The sequence below is a fragment of the Nerophis lumbriciformis genome, linkage group LG07, assembly GCF_033978685.3.
Source record: "Nerophis lumbriciformis linkage group LG07, RoL_Nlum_v2.1, whole genome shotgun sequence".
Lineage (NCBI taxonomy): Eukaryota > Metazoa > Chordata > Actinopteri > Syngnathiformes > Syngnathidae > Nerophis > Nerophis lumbriciformis.
Window position 1 is genome coordinate 14,584,853 of NC_084554.2, and position 13,760 is coordinate 14,598,612.

Consider the following 13,760-nt stretch of genomic DNA (forward strand, 5'->3'; position numbering starts at 1 on the left):
TGATGTTCGAAATCGGTTCTCCCGGTTGTTTGATAAGAAAAGAACCGATTCCATGGATGTATATGTACTATATATATACTGTGTGTGTATATATATATACATATATATATATATATATATATATATATATATGTATATATATATATATATATATATACTGTATGTATGTATGTATATATACATATATATATATATATATATATACACACACATATATATATATATATATATATATATATATATATATGTGTGTGTGTGTGTGTGTGTGTGTGTGTGTGTGTGTGTGTGTGTGTGTGTACAGCTCCACTAATGCACATTGGAGTGTTACTTTCAAAGGCAAAATTAAATTATTGCTCGAAACATACTGTTGTATGGGACTTTATTGTATTATATGTATAGTACATGTTCCATAAAGAAAAAAGCATAAAACACCAGCAGAATTAGAGATATTACAAGTCAAAGTGATGAAGCTTAGTGTTACGCTCATGACTTGGTGTAACTAAACATTACCCTATAAGATGAAGGAAATTGCATTTTATTGATATTTGAAATGTATTCAATGTTTATAAATGAATATTTAAATATACTAAATGTAAAAAAGGGAATAAATATTCAAAATAAGATCATTAAATGAAATCTAGTTTGGTTACGCCATCATGAGCGCAACACAAAGTTGTAAAGGTTTCAACTACAATTCTAAATAAGATTGCAAAAGCAAACTGAAATCAAATACACACAGCTTAAAGATTGATCAATACCTATTTAAATTTAGTAATACATACATATGATTTATCAAAATAAAAAAGAAATATACCTGAACAGAACGCTCATGATGGTTACACCAAAAAGTAACGCTATGAATCGCGGTTTTCCAAGTTTTTGGGGCATTTTTATGCTATTTCAAAAGCATCTCCTTTTTATTATCGTTGATTTTAAATGGTCAAACTAATGCATGTTATATATGCATGCCCTAGTAAACAAAAAAAAAAAAGTAATATTTATTTTGATTGTTACATTTTGAAGTACATTTGTGCAGGTGGGTGCGAATGTACCCATTACCAGAGCTATATATATATATATATATATATATATATATATATATATATATATATATATATATATATATATATATATATAAAAATAAAATAAATACTTGAATTTCAGTGTTCATTTATTTACACATATATACACACACAAAAGTCTGATCTACAAAATGTGCAGGCAGCATACCCCTTCCCCTTCGAGCTGTCCTGGATGAACTGAAATTATTTTTTCCAATCATTTTGGAACTTGCAAGCGTACTTCTTCTTCTTACTCGTCGTCGCCATGTTTCTTCTTCGTTCTTCTGCTTCGTCTCCGTTATGTTTTTGGACATTACTACTTGCCGTAGTTTTGAAGCAATGCATGATGGGAATCCGGATGTTGTGTGTCAGTGTGAAGAATACACACCCTGAGAAATAGCTCCGTGCCTGCCTACTTTGTGGGTTATAGATAACGGAGACATATATGCCTACTTTGTGGGTTATAGATAACGGAGACATATATAATAGTCTCCTTTTCAGGTGACGCTAAAGGCACTGCCTTTAAGGCACGCCCCCAATATTGTTGTCCGGGTGGAAATCGGGAGAATGGTTGCCCCGGGAGATTTTCGGGAGGGGCACTGAAATTCGGGAGTCTCCCGGGAAAATCGGGAGCGTTGGCAATTATGAGTCCATCTCATACAAAACTTGTTGTATCAGAACGAGACACACCTAATTAAGACACCTGCATTTAGCTTTTAAATAGTCGTCCACTGTCCGGGAAAGGGTTAATTGTCTTAAATGTCAAAGATTTTTCTGAAAGTACGACCCTCACAGTACAAAAGTAATGACTTAAGTTGGCTTAATGGCGACTTGTCTCCACGGATTAGTGTGCGAGTGTCTTTCAGAGACAGAGGACGACAGGTAGGGTGGTAATGACCTCACAGCGGCTTCATTAGCTCTGATGGGCTGCAGCTGCCATACGTCGCCCGGCACTGCTCACCCTCACACTCATTAGACTCAAAGAAAACATCACCGCTTCATTGTGAAAAGTCTTGCAATGCTAATTAAATATTGATCTCTCTTAGTGAGATTGTCATTTTTGGGGGTTTCTCAGTTTGTCACGTGGAAAAAAAAAAATAATAACGTGTGTGTCTATTTAAAACCTTGAATAAAAACCTACGTCAGGCAGTTCTTAGTCCTCATTGGGGGAGGAGGCTGACGACTGAGTCAGTTTGTCGGCAGGTGTCCAAGTGAAATAACTCGTATGTTGAAATCGGAGAACCTCGTTGCCCCAGCTGGTCCAACCTGGTTGCAGACTTCGTGCAAACAACTCTAAGCACGAGGCGTCACCTCCAATGTATGGCTTCAACACCTCTGTGAAAGAAAATAAACAATGTCATTTTTATTTTATTTTTACAAATTCCTCCATGTGCACGCTTAAAATGTGCCAAATTCTCCATTGGTTGACGGGACTGTGGAGGGAAAGTGCGTTCAGCGCGCCTGCAGGAGCAAAAGCAATGGTGTCGAGGGCGGAGCACCATTGGTTAGGGGCGGGGCATGTGCGGGACGGCGAGACACAGCTGGCAGGTGATTAGATTTCGCAGGTTGGTACGTGTTAATCTAATCATCTGTTGTCTTTAACAGTGAGCGGCCAGCGGCTGGAGAGAAAAGCTTCATGACAGATTATGCTTGAATGTGCATGGAAAATAAAACACGCCTGGCTCCTGGAACGGGTAGGGATCGACTTCCACAGGGACATTCGGGGCTGGTTTGCTGCCAAGTAGTGAACTTCATACTCATTCGGGGTGGCGTGGCGCAGTTGGGAGAGTGGCCGTGCCAGCAACCTGAGGGTTCCTGGTTCAATCCCCACCTTCTACCAACCTCGTCACGTCCGTTGTGTCCTTGAGCAAGACACTTCACCCTTGCTCCTGAATGGGTCGTGGTTAGGGCCTTGCTTGCATGGCAGCTCCCGCCATCAGTGTGTGAATGTGTGAATGTGGAAATAGTGTCAAAGCACTTTGAGTACCTTGCAGGTAGAAAAGCGCTGTACAAGTATAACCCATTTACCATTTCATTGGATCTTGGTCGGGAAAATGACCAAAAAATGTCCCTTGGTAATTTGCCATATTTTGAAATGCAAATCTACTTTCAGAATTTGCATTAGCCATGTTTAGAATGTTGTTTTTGCTTTGAAACTGCTCGCCATACGAGCTAGTTAACACAGCTGTAGCTGATTTCTAACAATTAGGAAAGTTTGTGTCATGTTTGTCCTTCTACAGAAACCATATTAAAACTATAAAAAAAAAATTTCCAGCCTCCCTGGAGAAAACTCCAGGGAGGCTCTAGGGCGGTGCTCAAGGGCCGCGGGTTGCCAACCCCTGCCTTAGGCCCCGTTTACACTAAGGTTATCCAGGGTAAATCACACCTAACCTTATCCGTGTCCACACACAACAATGCCACCGTTTAAGACCCCGCCCTCCTCCGTCCGCCGGTGCAACACGACCTAGTACGCATGCGCGGAAAATGCACACGTCATAGTCACCTCCAGTGTTGCTTTGTGTGCAAGTTCTTGAATTTAACTCATCTGAACAATATCCAGTGTTGTGGTATTTCAATTAACTGGAATCCAGCGTGCTGTGGGGCCCTATTGTAGTGAATCACACCTGAGCCATCATAAATTAATCAAATCTTTATTAGACACGTAAACAATGTGATGATGAACATTTTACATCAATCAACTTAGGGCTCTAGATATCTGGTCAGGACACTTCTCTCGACGGCCAGGTAGTACAAAGCACGCGCTAAGTTTTTTTATCACATCCACGAGAGCCCGCATTCTCGTTGTCTCTCCTTAGACAAATGGACGAAGTTTTTCGCTAAGTAGAAACACAGCTGACCCGGCCAGACATTCGAAGGTTCTCTTGCCGTCTGAGAAGTGTTGTATCCCAAATATCTGCAATCGCTTTCTCTTACGGTATTCATGTGTGATTTCCACAAGCGTCTGTACATGTAGATCAGTGGTTCTTAACCTGGGTTCGATCGAACCCTAAGGGTTCGGTGAGTCGGGCTCAGGGGTTCGGCGGAGGTCAAGACACACTCGACTCATCGTGTAAATAAATACTTCTCCCTATCGGCGTATTACGGATACGCCGACAGCAGAAGTCAGACTGATTTGCAGGTGTGTAATTTGTTGTGAGTTTATGCACTGTGTTGGTTTTGTTCTTTGAACAAGGTGATGTTCATGCACGGTTCATTTTGTGCACCAGTAAAAAAAACATGGTAACACTTTAGTATGGGGAACATATTCACCATTAATTAGTTGCTTATGTAGTGCAATTTCTGACTTTGAACTATATTTCGTGTCTGTCAAGAATGTCTGCTCGTTTCACTTCTCGTCTATTCTAAACCACCATAGGACCAGATGTAGGCAAAAGTTGAATATGGAGTCGGTCTGACCATTCTACAAAATGTTTTGTTTATTATGACTAAGGGATTCAAGGATGTTGCAGAACAAACAGGTCGAAAACAACAGGACCTTGACGCATGAAGGAAACAGATCAAATGGCCAAGAGACAAGGGCTATGTGTGATTGCTTGATTCTTGTGTCCTCCGGAGGTGGTTTGTCTGTCTGCACGGGCAACTCAATCCAACTTTGTACTTTTTGACTATGGGTAAATAAACCTTTTGTACTAAACTCACTTTTGTTGCTGTTTAAACTTCGGACAATCCACTACATTATTAACATGCAAATTAGTAACATATTGGCTCTTAAGTAGTCATTATTAAGTACTTATTAATGCCTTATTCGGCATGGCCTCATTATAACCCTAACCCTGGCCCTAACCCTCTAACCCTAACCCTGATTGATTGATTGATTGAAACTTGTATTAGTAGATTGCACAGTACAGTACATATTCCATACAATTGACCACTAAATGGTAACACCCGAATACGTTTTTCAACTTGTTTTCCACATAAATCAATTCATAGTAAACCAAACCTAACCAAATAACTCTAAATGAAGTCTTTGTTACTTAGAATATGTTCCCCATACTAAAGTGTTACCAAAAACATATAACTTTGTCTTGAATTTGAAAAAAAAACATTTCATTTGTCACTAAAGAAGGGTTCGGTGAATGTGCATATGAAACTGGTGTGGTTTGGTACCTCCAACAAGGTTAAGAACCACTGATGTAGAGGAAGGAGAAACACGGGCATGCCTGGATGATTCGCCTTCATATTTCCAGTGGTTAGCTCCGAACTTTATTATGAAGCTGGCTTTGGCGCATTCTTTCTGATGTCACTACCTGTGTGGGCATGGTCTTTCTGGCGTCACTTCCTCTCCGAACTCACTTTGTAAATGATCAATGAGTCCATACAAAGCTAAGTGCCGGAGATTCAAGAATTACACGGCGCACTTACCCGTGTTAAAATGTTTCTGAGGAGGGGGACCATAAACGCAAGTTTAGTGTGGCTGAAACGGGGCTTAGACTAAATAATTATTTGTTTGAGGGGTTAAAAAACTTAGTGTAGACATAGCCTCAGACTAACAGCAAGAACTTCCCTACAATTGTCTACATTTTATGAATGATTAGACAGTTGATCTCCTTTCAAAATGTACATTTGCCATGTTTGGACAGTTTTTTTAATTTTAAAAGTGCTCGTCATTGATAGATTGAAACTTTTATTAGTAGATTGCACAGTGAAGTACATATTCCGTACAATTGACCACTAAATGGTAACACCCGAATAAGTCTTTCAACTTGTTTAAGTCGGGGTCCACTTAAATTGATTCAAGATACAGATATATACTATCATCATAATACAGTCATCACACAAGATAATTATCAGAGTATATACATTGAATTATTTACATTATTTACAATCCGGGGGGGGGTTAGGTTTGGTTGGTATCAACACTTCAGTCATCAACAATTGCATCATCAGAGAAATGGACATTGGAACAGTGTTGGACTGACTTGGTAGGATATGTACAGCAAGTAGTGGACACAGAGAGAGAGATCAGAAAGTATAAGAAAAAGTGTCTACCTTTGATTATTTACATTTGATTACTTACAATCCGAAGAGGTATGATGAGGACGGGAGGGTGTTAGTTTAGGGTTGAGGTTGACTGTAGGTGTTGTTTTAGTGCGGTTTTGAAGGAGGATAGAGATGCCCTTTCTTTTACAACTGTTGGGAGCGCATTCCACAATGATGTGGCATAGAAAGAGAATGAGTTGAGACCTTTGTTAGATCGGAATCTGGGTTTAACGTGGTTAGTGGAGCTCCCCCTGGTGTTGTGGTTATGGCGGTCATTTACATTAAGGAAGTAGTTAGACATGTACTTCGGTATCAGGGAGGTGTAGCGGATTTTATAGACTAGGCTCAGTGCAAGTTGTTTTACTCTGTCCTCCACCCTGAGCCAGCCCACTTTGGAGAAGTGGGTAGCAGTGAGGTGTGATCTGGAGGTCTAGAAGTAATCTGACTAGTAATCTGACATACGAGCTGCAGTTAGTCAAGTACGATTTTAGACGAGCAGCAACACATTTTTCATAAATGATGAAGAGGGAGGACTGGGATTCAGTCCTAATCACATAGCAGGCTTTGCTGCACACTAAGAGTTTGCTGCAGCCTCATTTCAGATTTCTGCCCTGGTATTTTATGAGGATTAGGGCTGCAACAACTAATCAATTAAAATCGATTATAAAAATAGTTGGCGATTAATTTAGTCATCGATTCGTTGGATCTATGCTATGCGCATGCGCAGAGGCTACGTGTTTTTTTGTTGGTTTTTTTTCAACCTTTACTTATAAACTGCAACATTTACAAACAGCTGAGAAACAATAATCCAAATAATAGGGGTGTAATGGTACGTGTATTTGTATCGAACCGTTTCGGTACGGGGGTTTCGTTTCGGTGCGGAAGTGTACCGAACGAGTTTCCACACAGACATATTAAATGCCTCAAATGTCCGGCATTTTGAGTTAGGGTTGTGTGTATTTTCAATATACGTTCAGGGTTAAGAAGGTTAAAAACACAACAAATTGTGCGTGCAGCAGCATTCGTGAGGGAGGGGCAGAGACAGATAGAGTGAGAGAGTTATGATAAACGTGCATGGGTCATCAGGCAATGTTTTTTATCCATACATTTATCAGATTTTATTTTTTTTATCTATAGCAGGGGTGTCAAAAGTGTGCATTTTTGTAACATTTTCCTTGTTTTATTTGGCAAGTTGAAAAAACATGGCGCCAGTATGCTGTATTTTTTAATAAAATACTGGAAAGGATAGGATTGTAGTTTGTCTCTTTTATCCGATTATTAATCGATTAATCGAAGTAATAATCGACAGATTAATCGATTATCAAATTAATCGTTAGTTGCAGCCCTAATGAGGATATATGCGATTTCAGTCATTTTTACTTAAGATGTTCAAAACGATTGAAATCATCCAGAAAAAAAACGGAAATATGAAATTAGGGCTGGGCGATATATCGATATACTCGATATATCGCGGGTTTGTCTCTGTGCGATATAGAAAATAACTATATCGTGATATTCGAGTATACGTTCTCACACAGTTTATTTTAGCTGCGGGCATTACACTACAGGCTTTTCTCACTCTTTCTTGTCTCTCCTTCTCACAGAGACATAAACAAACACACTTTTGTACATACGTCACGCGTGCAACGTCACACGCTCTCCCCCGAGCAGAGAGGTAGCTACACGGGTAACATTAGCTGTGGTGATAACGGTGCGTTGCGAGTGGTAATACGAGAGAGAGAAGGTGCCAATCTGGTAACAAATGGAGGAATAATTAATTCCCAAGAAAAACAGCACGGGGTCCATCGTCTGGCAGTGGTTTTGCTTCAAGCGGGAATATGTGGAAGAATTATGCGGCAAAAGCGTTGCTACAAAAAGTAGCACCACTGCTAATTTGTAGCATCATTTGAAAAGTCACCCGCTTGAAACTCCGCATGTCAACATCTCCATTCGGTGCCAAACCCACAAAATGCCGAAGCAACTATTTCCAGATCAACACCATATGAAAAAAAATCATCAACATAAGGAGATAACGTCCGCAGGAACATACCACAGAACGAAGGACATACACTATTTGATTTCCTATTATGCAGCTCATTTTTATTTGACACTTATTGAAATATCTTGTGTGACATCATGCACAAAAGTGCACTTTATTTGTTTTGAACTATTGTAGTGGCGTTCTGTACAAAAAGTGCACCTTAATTTAGTGTTGTTTTGATATGTCATCTTAGTGACCTCATGCACAAAAGTGCACTAATAGCTTGTTTTAAAATGTCTCTGACAATCTTGCACTTTTTGTTTTGAAATGACATGAATGTTTGTGCCACTGCTTAATAACTGTTTAATAAATACACTTTTGGTCAATTGACTTAGTTACGATTTCCCTCTCTGCATGAAAGTTTAAAATGAGCATACCGTATTTTTCGGACTATAAGTCGCAGTTTTTTTCATAGTTTGGCTGGGGGTGCGACTTATACTCAGGAGCGACTTATGTGTGAAATTATTAACACATTACCGTAAAATATCAAATAATATTATTTAGCTCATTCACGTAAGAGACTAGACCAGGGGTCAGCAACCCGCGGCGATCTTTAGCGCCGCCTTAGTGGCTCTCTGGAGCTTTTTCAAAAATGTATGAAAAATGGAAAAAGTTGAGGGGAAAAAATATATTTTTTGTTTTAATATGGTTTCTGTAGGAGGACAAACTTGACACAAACCTCCCTAATTGTTATAAAGCACACTGTTTATATTAAACATGCTTCACTGATTAGAGTATTTGGCGAGCGCCGTTTTGTCCTACTAATTTTGGCAGTCCTTGAACTCACCTTAGTTTGTTTACATGTATATCTTTCTGCGACTTTCTAGAACGTGTTTTATGCCACTTCTTTTTCTGTCTCATGTTGTCCACCAAACTTTTAACGTTGTGCATGAATCCACAAAGGTGAGTTTTGTTGATGTTATTGACTTGTGTGGAGTGCTAATCAGACATATTTGGTCACTGCATGACTGCGAGCTAATCGATGCTAACAAGCTATTTAGGCTAGCTATATGTACATATTGCATCATTATGCCTCGTTTGTAGCTATATTTGAGCTCATTTAGTTTCCTTTAAGTCCTCTTAATTCAATTTATATCTCATGACACACTATCTGTATGTAATATGGCTTTTAATTTTTTGCGGCTCCAGACAGATTTGTTTTTGTATTTTTGGTCCAATATGGCTCTTTCAACATTTTGGGTTGCCGACCCCTGGACTAGACGTATAAGATTTCATGGGATTTAGCGATTAGGAGTGACAGATAGTTTGGTAAACGTATAGCATGTTCTATATGTTATAGTTATTTGAATGACTCTTACCATAATATGTTACATTAACATACCAGGCACGTTCTCAGTTGGTTATTTATGCCTCATATAACGTACACTTATTCAGCCTGTTCACTATTCTTTATTTATTTTAAATTGCCTTTCAAATGTCTATTCTTGGTGTTGGGTTTTATCAAATAAATTTCCCCAAAAAATGCGACTTATACTCCAGTGCGACTTATATGTTTTTTTCCTTCTTTATTATGCATTTCCGGCCGGTGCGACTTATACTCCAAAGCGACTTATACTCCGAAAAATACGATATATGCATCAAGTGTTCATTCAAGGCTAAGGCAAAATATTGCGATATATATCGTGTATCGTGACATGGCCCAAAAATATCGAGATATTAATAAAAGTATCGCCCAGCCCTATATGAAATATTTATTTTCTGATACCTACGTATCAACTCACGATGAGAAAAGTGAACTTTTTTTTCTTTAAACTGGCCATCTGGCGAGGATGCGTCGTGCTTGTAACCGAGAGACGGTTTTTCCCCATCTGCCCCTGTGGCGAGCAAGAATGGCAGTGACAGGAAGCCCCATGTGAGAGGGGAGGAGAATCGGGTCAAGATTTCTACAAGCGCGAAGGCTACTCGCTGGTCTCGGGGACTCTGTGTGAAAGCTGAGAGGTGACGTCGCCGAGCATGTCTGAGCAACAAACTGGTTCATGCAGCGACTCGGCAGTATCGAATGTGTGGACTCTTATTAGCATGTAGCATTGGAGCATGTTGGTGACTCAGTCTCCATGCTTTTTTATCGACTATGGCTGGAAAATAATCCACCATTGGGCCAAAGAAAGTTGCGAGTGCCAGCACTTTGTAGCAAAGTACCTCTATGAAGGTCTCACTTAGACCTAGATTTCAGACACTGACATTTTTCAGCAAAAATCAACAGGAAGTTGGCAATTCCCCCTTCAAAACAAAAATTTAGTAAAAACAGTAACTTTTGCCTCTTTGAGCTGTTATTTGACCCCCTTAACATGCTTCAAAACTCACCAAACTGGACACACACATCAGAACTGGCAAAAATTGCGATCTAGTAAAAAAACAACAACCCCAAAACTCAAAATTGCGCTCTAGCGCCCCGTAGGAAGAAAACACAGACAAAACTGCCTGTAACTTCCAGTACGAATGTCGTAGAGACATGAAACAAAAACCTCTATGTAGGTCTCACTTGGACCTACATTTTATTATATTGACAACCCCCAGCAAAAATCAAGAGGAAGTTTGCAATTCCCCCTTCAAAACAAAAGTTTTGTAAAAACCGGTCACCTTTTTTCAAACATTATCTCCTCTGAGCGCGTTTGTCGTGTCGGCTTCAAAAGTTAAAAGTTGACGAAAGAGTTTTAATTACTGCTCCGGTATTGTTTTTACGAGCCTTCAAAGAACCGCTGCGCTGATGCTGCTGCCGTCTCAAGATGGCCGCTTAAAAGCAGGAAGCACCAGCGTGAGCACACAATGCAGAGAAGGTAGGTACTGCGCAGGTAAAGATATGTTGACTGGGTGAAAGAAGGAGGCACCAGTTTGACTCCAGGATACAGAGAATTTAGGTAATGTGCAGGTAAAGATATGTTGCCTGGGTGATGGCAGGAAGCACCAGCGTGACCCAAGGATGCAGAGCAAGTAGGTAATGTGCGGGTGAAGATATGTTGAATGTGTAAAGGCAGGAAGCACCAGCGTGACCCCACTATGCAGAGAAGGTAGGTAATGTGCGGGTGAAGCTATATGGAATTGGGTGAAAGAAGGAAGCGCAGGTGTGGTCGAGGCAATGCAGACAAGGTAGGTAATGTGCAGGTGAAGATATGTTGCACTGGTAAAGGCAGAAAGCACCAGCGTGACCCCACTATGCAGAGAAGGTAGGTAATGTGCGGGTGAAAATAGGTTGAAAGTGTAAAGGTAGGAAACACCAGCAAAAGTCGGTCCCGTCCATCGCTGCTTGCAGCTTTAATTCTTTGTTAAGGTTTAAGAAAACCTTGAAAGGTGAAATAATTGAAAATTATAAAATATAGTAACAATTACTTTCATCCCATTGATTTTTTTTAACGTTGATGTTCCAGGTAATCTTATTTTCAGTGAATGTATAGGATAGGCAAATATAAGCTTTGGCTTCAGCCTATTCCTTTTTCGGTCATTCTTTTGCTTTTCTTTTTGTGTGTAAAAGTGTATGATTGTTAAATATGTATAAAACTGTTAAACTGATCACATAAAATGGTTGATTATATGACCGAAATAAACTTATTTTATTCATTCATTCATTTAATTTGTCTTTTTTTTTTTTTTAACATAGTTTTACGCATGTACAACTATCAAATTGTCATATTTTGGGCTGTCTAGAACAGATTCATTGGATTTACATTATATTTAGAAATGTTCTGATCAGCGTTTCATGCTGCTGAATCTGATACCGATTATCCATTAGTGAGAACAGCTGATACCCAGGGCTCAAATTTAACCACGGCAAAAACTTTACGGCAAAAGCCCCGACCGCCATCGTCATTTGCCGTAAGCCCTAAAAAATTGACCAACATCTGCGGCACGGACATGCCGTGACCGCCCTTGCCTTTTTACTTGTTAATGGACGAGGGATGTAACAGTGAACGGTATAATGATAATTCGCAATAAAATTCCAGACGGTTATTAATACAGTCTAGTTTTATAATTACCCAAAAAACTTAATTTATCAATGCATTTTAGGCAACACGAAGTCAGGCGCATGCGCACTAGCATCGTTTGACTTGATAATCATGGCGGACTAAGGACACGGACTTTGCTCCGGAGATTTCCCCTCTGAGTAAACGGAGCCAAGCGCTTGGTTTAACGTCATTTTTCCCTCGCTTCCCGCCGTGCGTTTAAGAGCGCACTGCTGTGTTTAGATGGAGACAGGTGTGGACAATATTGGAGACAGACACACTTGTCCCCACACTAAAAGTATACAGCGAAGGAGAAATGTATTGGATGTTTTGCAGCAGGCGATGTGTCGTAAAGTCTTTACTTTGTTTACTGGGATGTTCACTCGTCCTTTATCTAACTGCAAACTGTATCAGTGTTCAAATAACATCAATACTACCTCAAATGTTTTGTCATCTCATCGAACTGAACGCAGGCTGTGAAGATTGTGTATTCGATGTGAGAGGTGTCACTCCTCTTTATTTTTGTTGGCCAAACTGTTGTACGGAACAAACACCAGAACACAGACTTTACCTTCATTAGCCAAACTGCGTTGTGTTTTATTTTAATATCAAAAAGTAAACACAAGGTTTTTATTCATTACTTGTGTTTTTTTTCATGTCACAAAGGTGTTACTTCAAAAAAACATTCATGTGACACAGCCTTTTGTTAATGAGTTATTGTGTATAGTTAATTCCTATACAAACTCTTAATGGATCTGTCCCAATACAGCACCTACATGTACATATAAATGTACATGACTTAAAAAAAAAAAAAATTAAAAAAATACCTACCTCTATCAAAATTTAAAAATAGAGATAAAGGTGTTGAGTTCCCAATAATTTCTACAACTCTTATTTTTTGTGATAGAATGATTGAAGCACAATTTTGTGACAAACAAGTGTTTGTCACAAAAAACATTCATGAAGTTTGGTTCTTTTATGAATTTATTATGGGTCTACTGAAAATGTGACCAAATCTGTTGGGTCAAAAGTATATGTACAGCAATGTTAATATTTGGTTACATGTCCCTTGGCAAGTTTCACTGCAATAAGGCGCTTTGGTGTCCCATTTACTCTCTGTAAAGCACCAGTTCTATTGGCAGCAAAACAGGCCCAAAGCATAATACTACCACCACCATGCTTGACGGTAGGTTGGTGTTCCTGGGATTAAAGGCCTCACTTTTTCTCCCCTAAACATATTGCTGGGTATTGTGACCGAACAGCTCAATTTTTGTTTCATCTGACCACAGAACTTTCCTCCAGAAAAATTGAGCTGTTTTGCCAAAATACCATGAGATTTACCCAAAGTGATTTGCGCGAGTGCGCCATTGTAGTCCATGTTGTAATCAATACATTTCTTCTTTTTCTTTATCGTCTTGTTGTGGGGTAGACTGGCTCGTACATGCACATGCGTCCTCTGCTGTTGCCATTTTTAATACAAAGTAGTGTATAGTTCGAACTTATATCGGTCAATAGACTACGTATGGAAGCGCTAAAAACTCCAACATGCATGTTGGGGAGAAGATGCTATCGAAGTGGAGGCACGTAAATAAGACTGCCCACAAAACGGTGCATCCCGAAGTGACGCTCAGAAAGGGGAACTGCCCTTTTTTGGGAATTTTGCCTATCGTTGACAATCATTATGACAGACATGACGAT

General features: G+C 39.5%; 1 protein-coding gene across 3 annotated transcripts in view; it reads right to left on the reverse strand.

Annotated features, from left to right (window-relative positions):
- Nucleotides 1-380: 380 nt before the first annotated feature.
- The window catches only part of mettl4 (methyltransferase 4, N6-adenosine), a 46,871-nt gene continuing 33,491 nt past the window's right edge, over nt 381-13,760 (reverse strand). The window contains exons 7-8 of one of the 3 annotated variants that reach the window (XR_012050543.1): nt 1,511-2,396; nt 381-1,473 (exon numbers count right to left, since the gene is read on the reverse strand). Coding sequence is in view for 1 of the 3 variants with exons in the window: in XM_061965765.1 (XP_061821749.1) it covers nt 2,215-2,396 (182 nt within the window). In the remaining 2 variants the exon portion in view is untranslated. Of the gene's footprint in view, nt 2,397-13,760 lie in introns of all 3 variants that reach the window. The other 2 variants (XR_012050542.1, XM_061965765.1) reach the window with 2 other exon arrangements.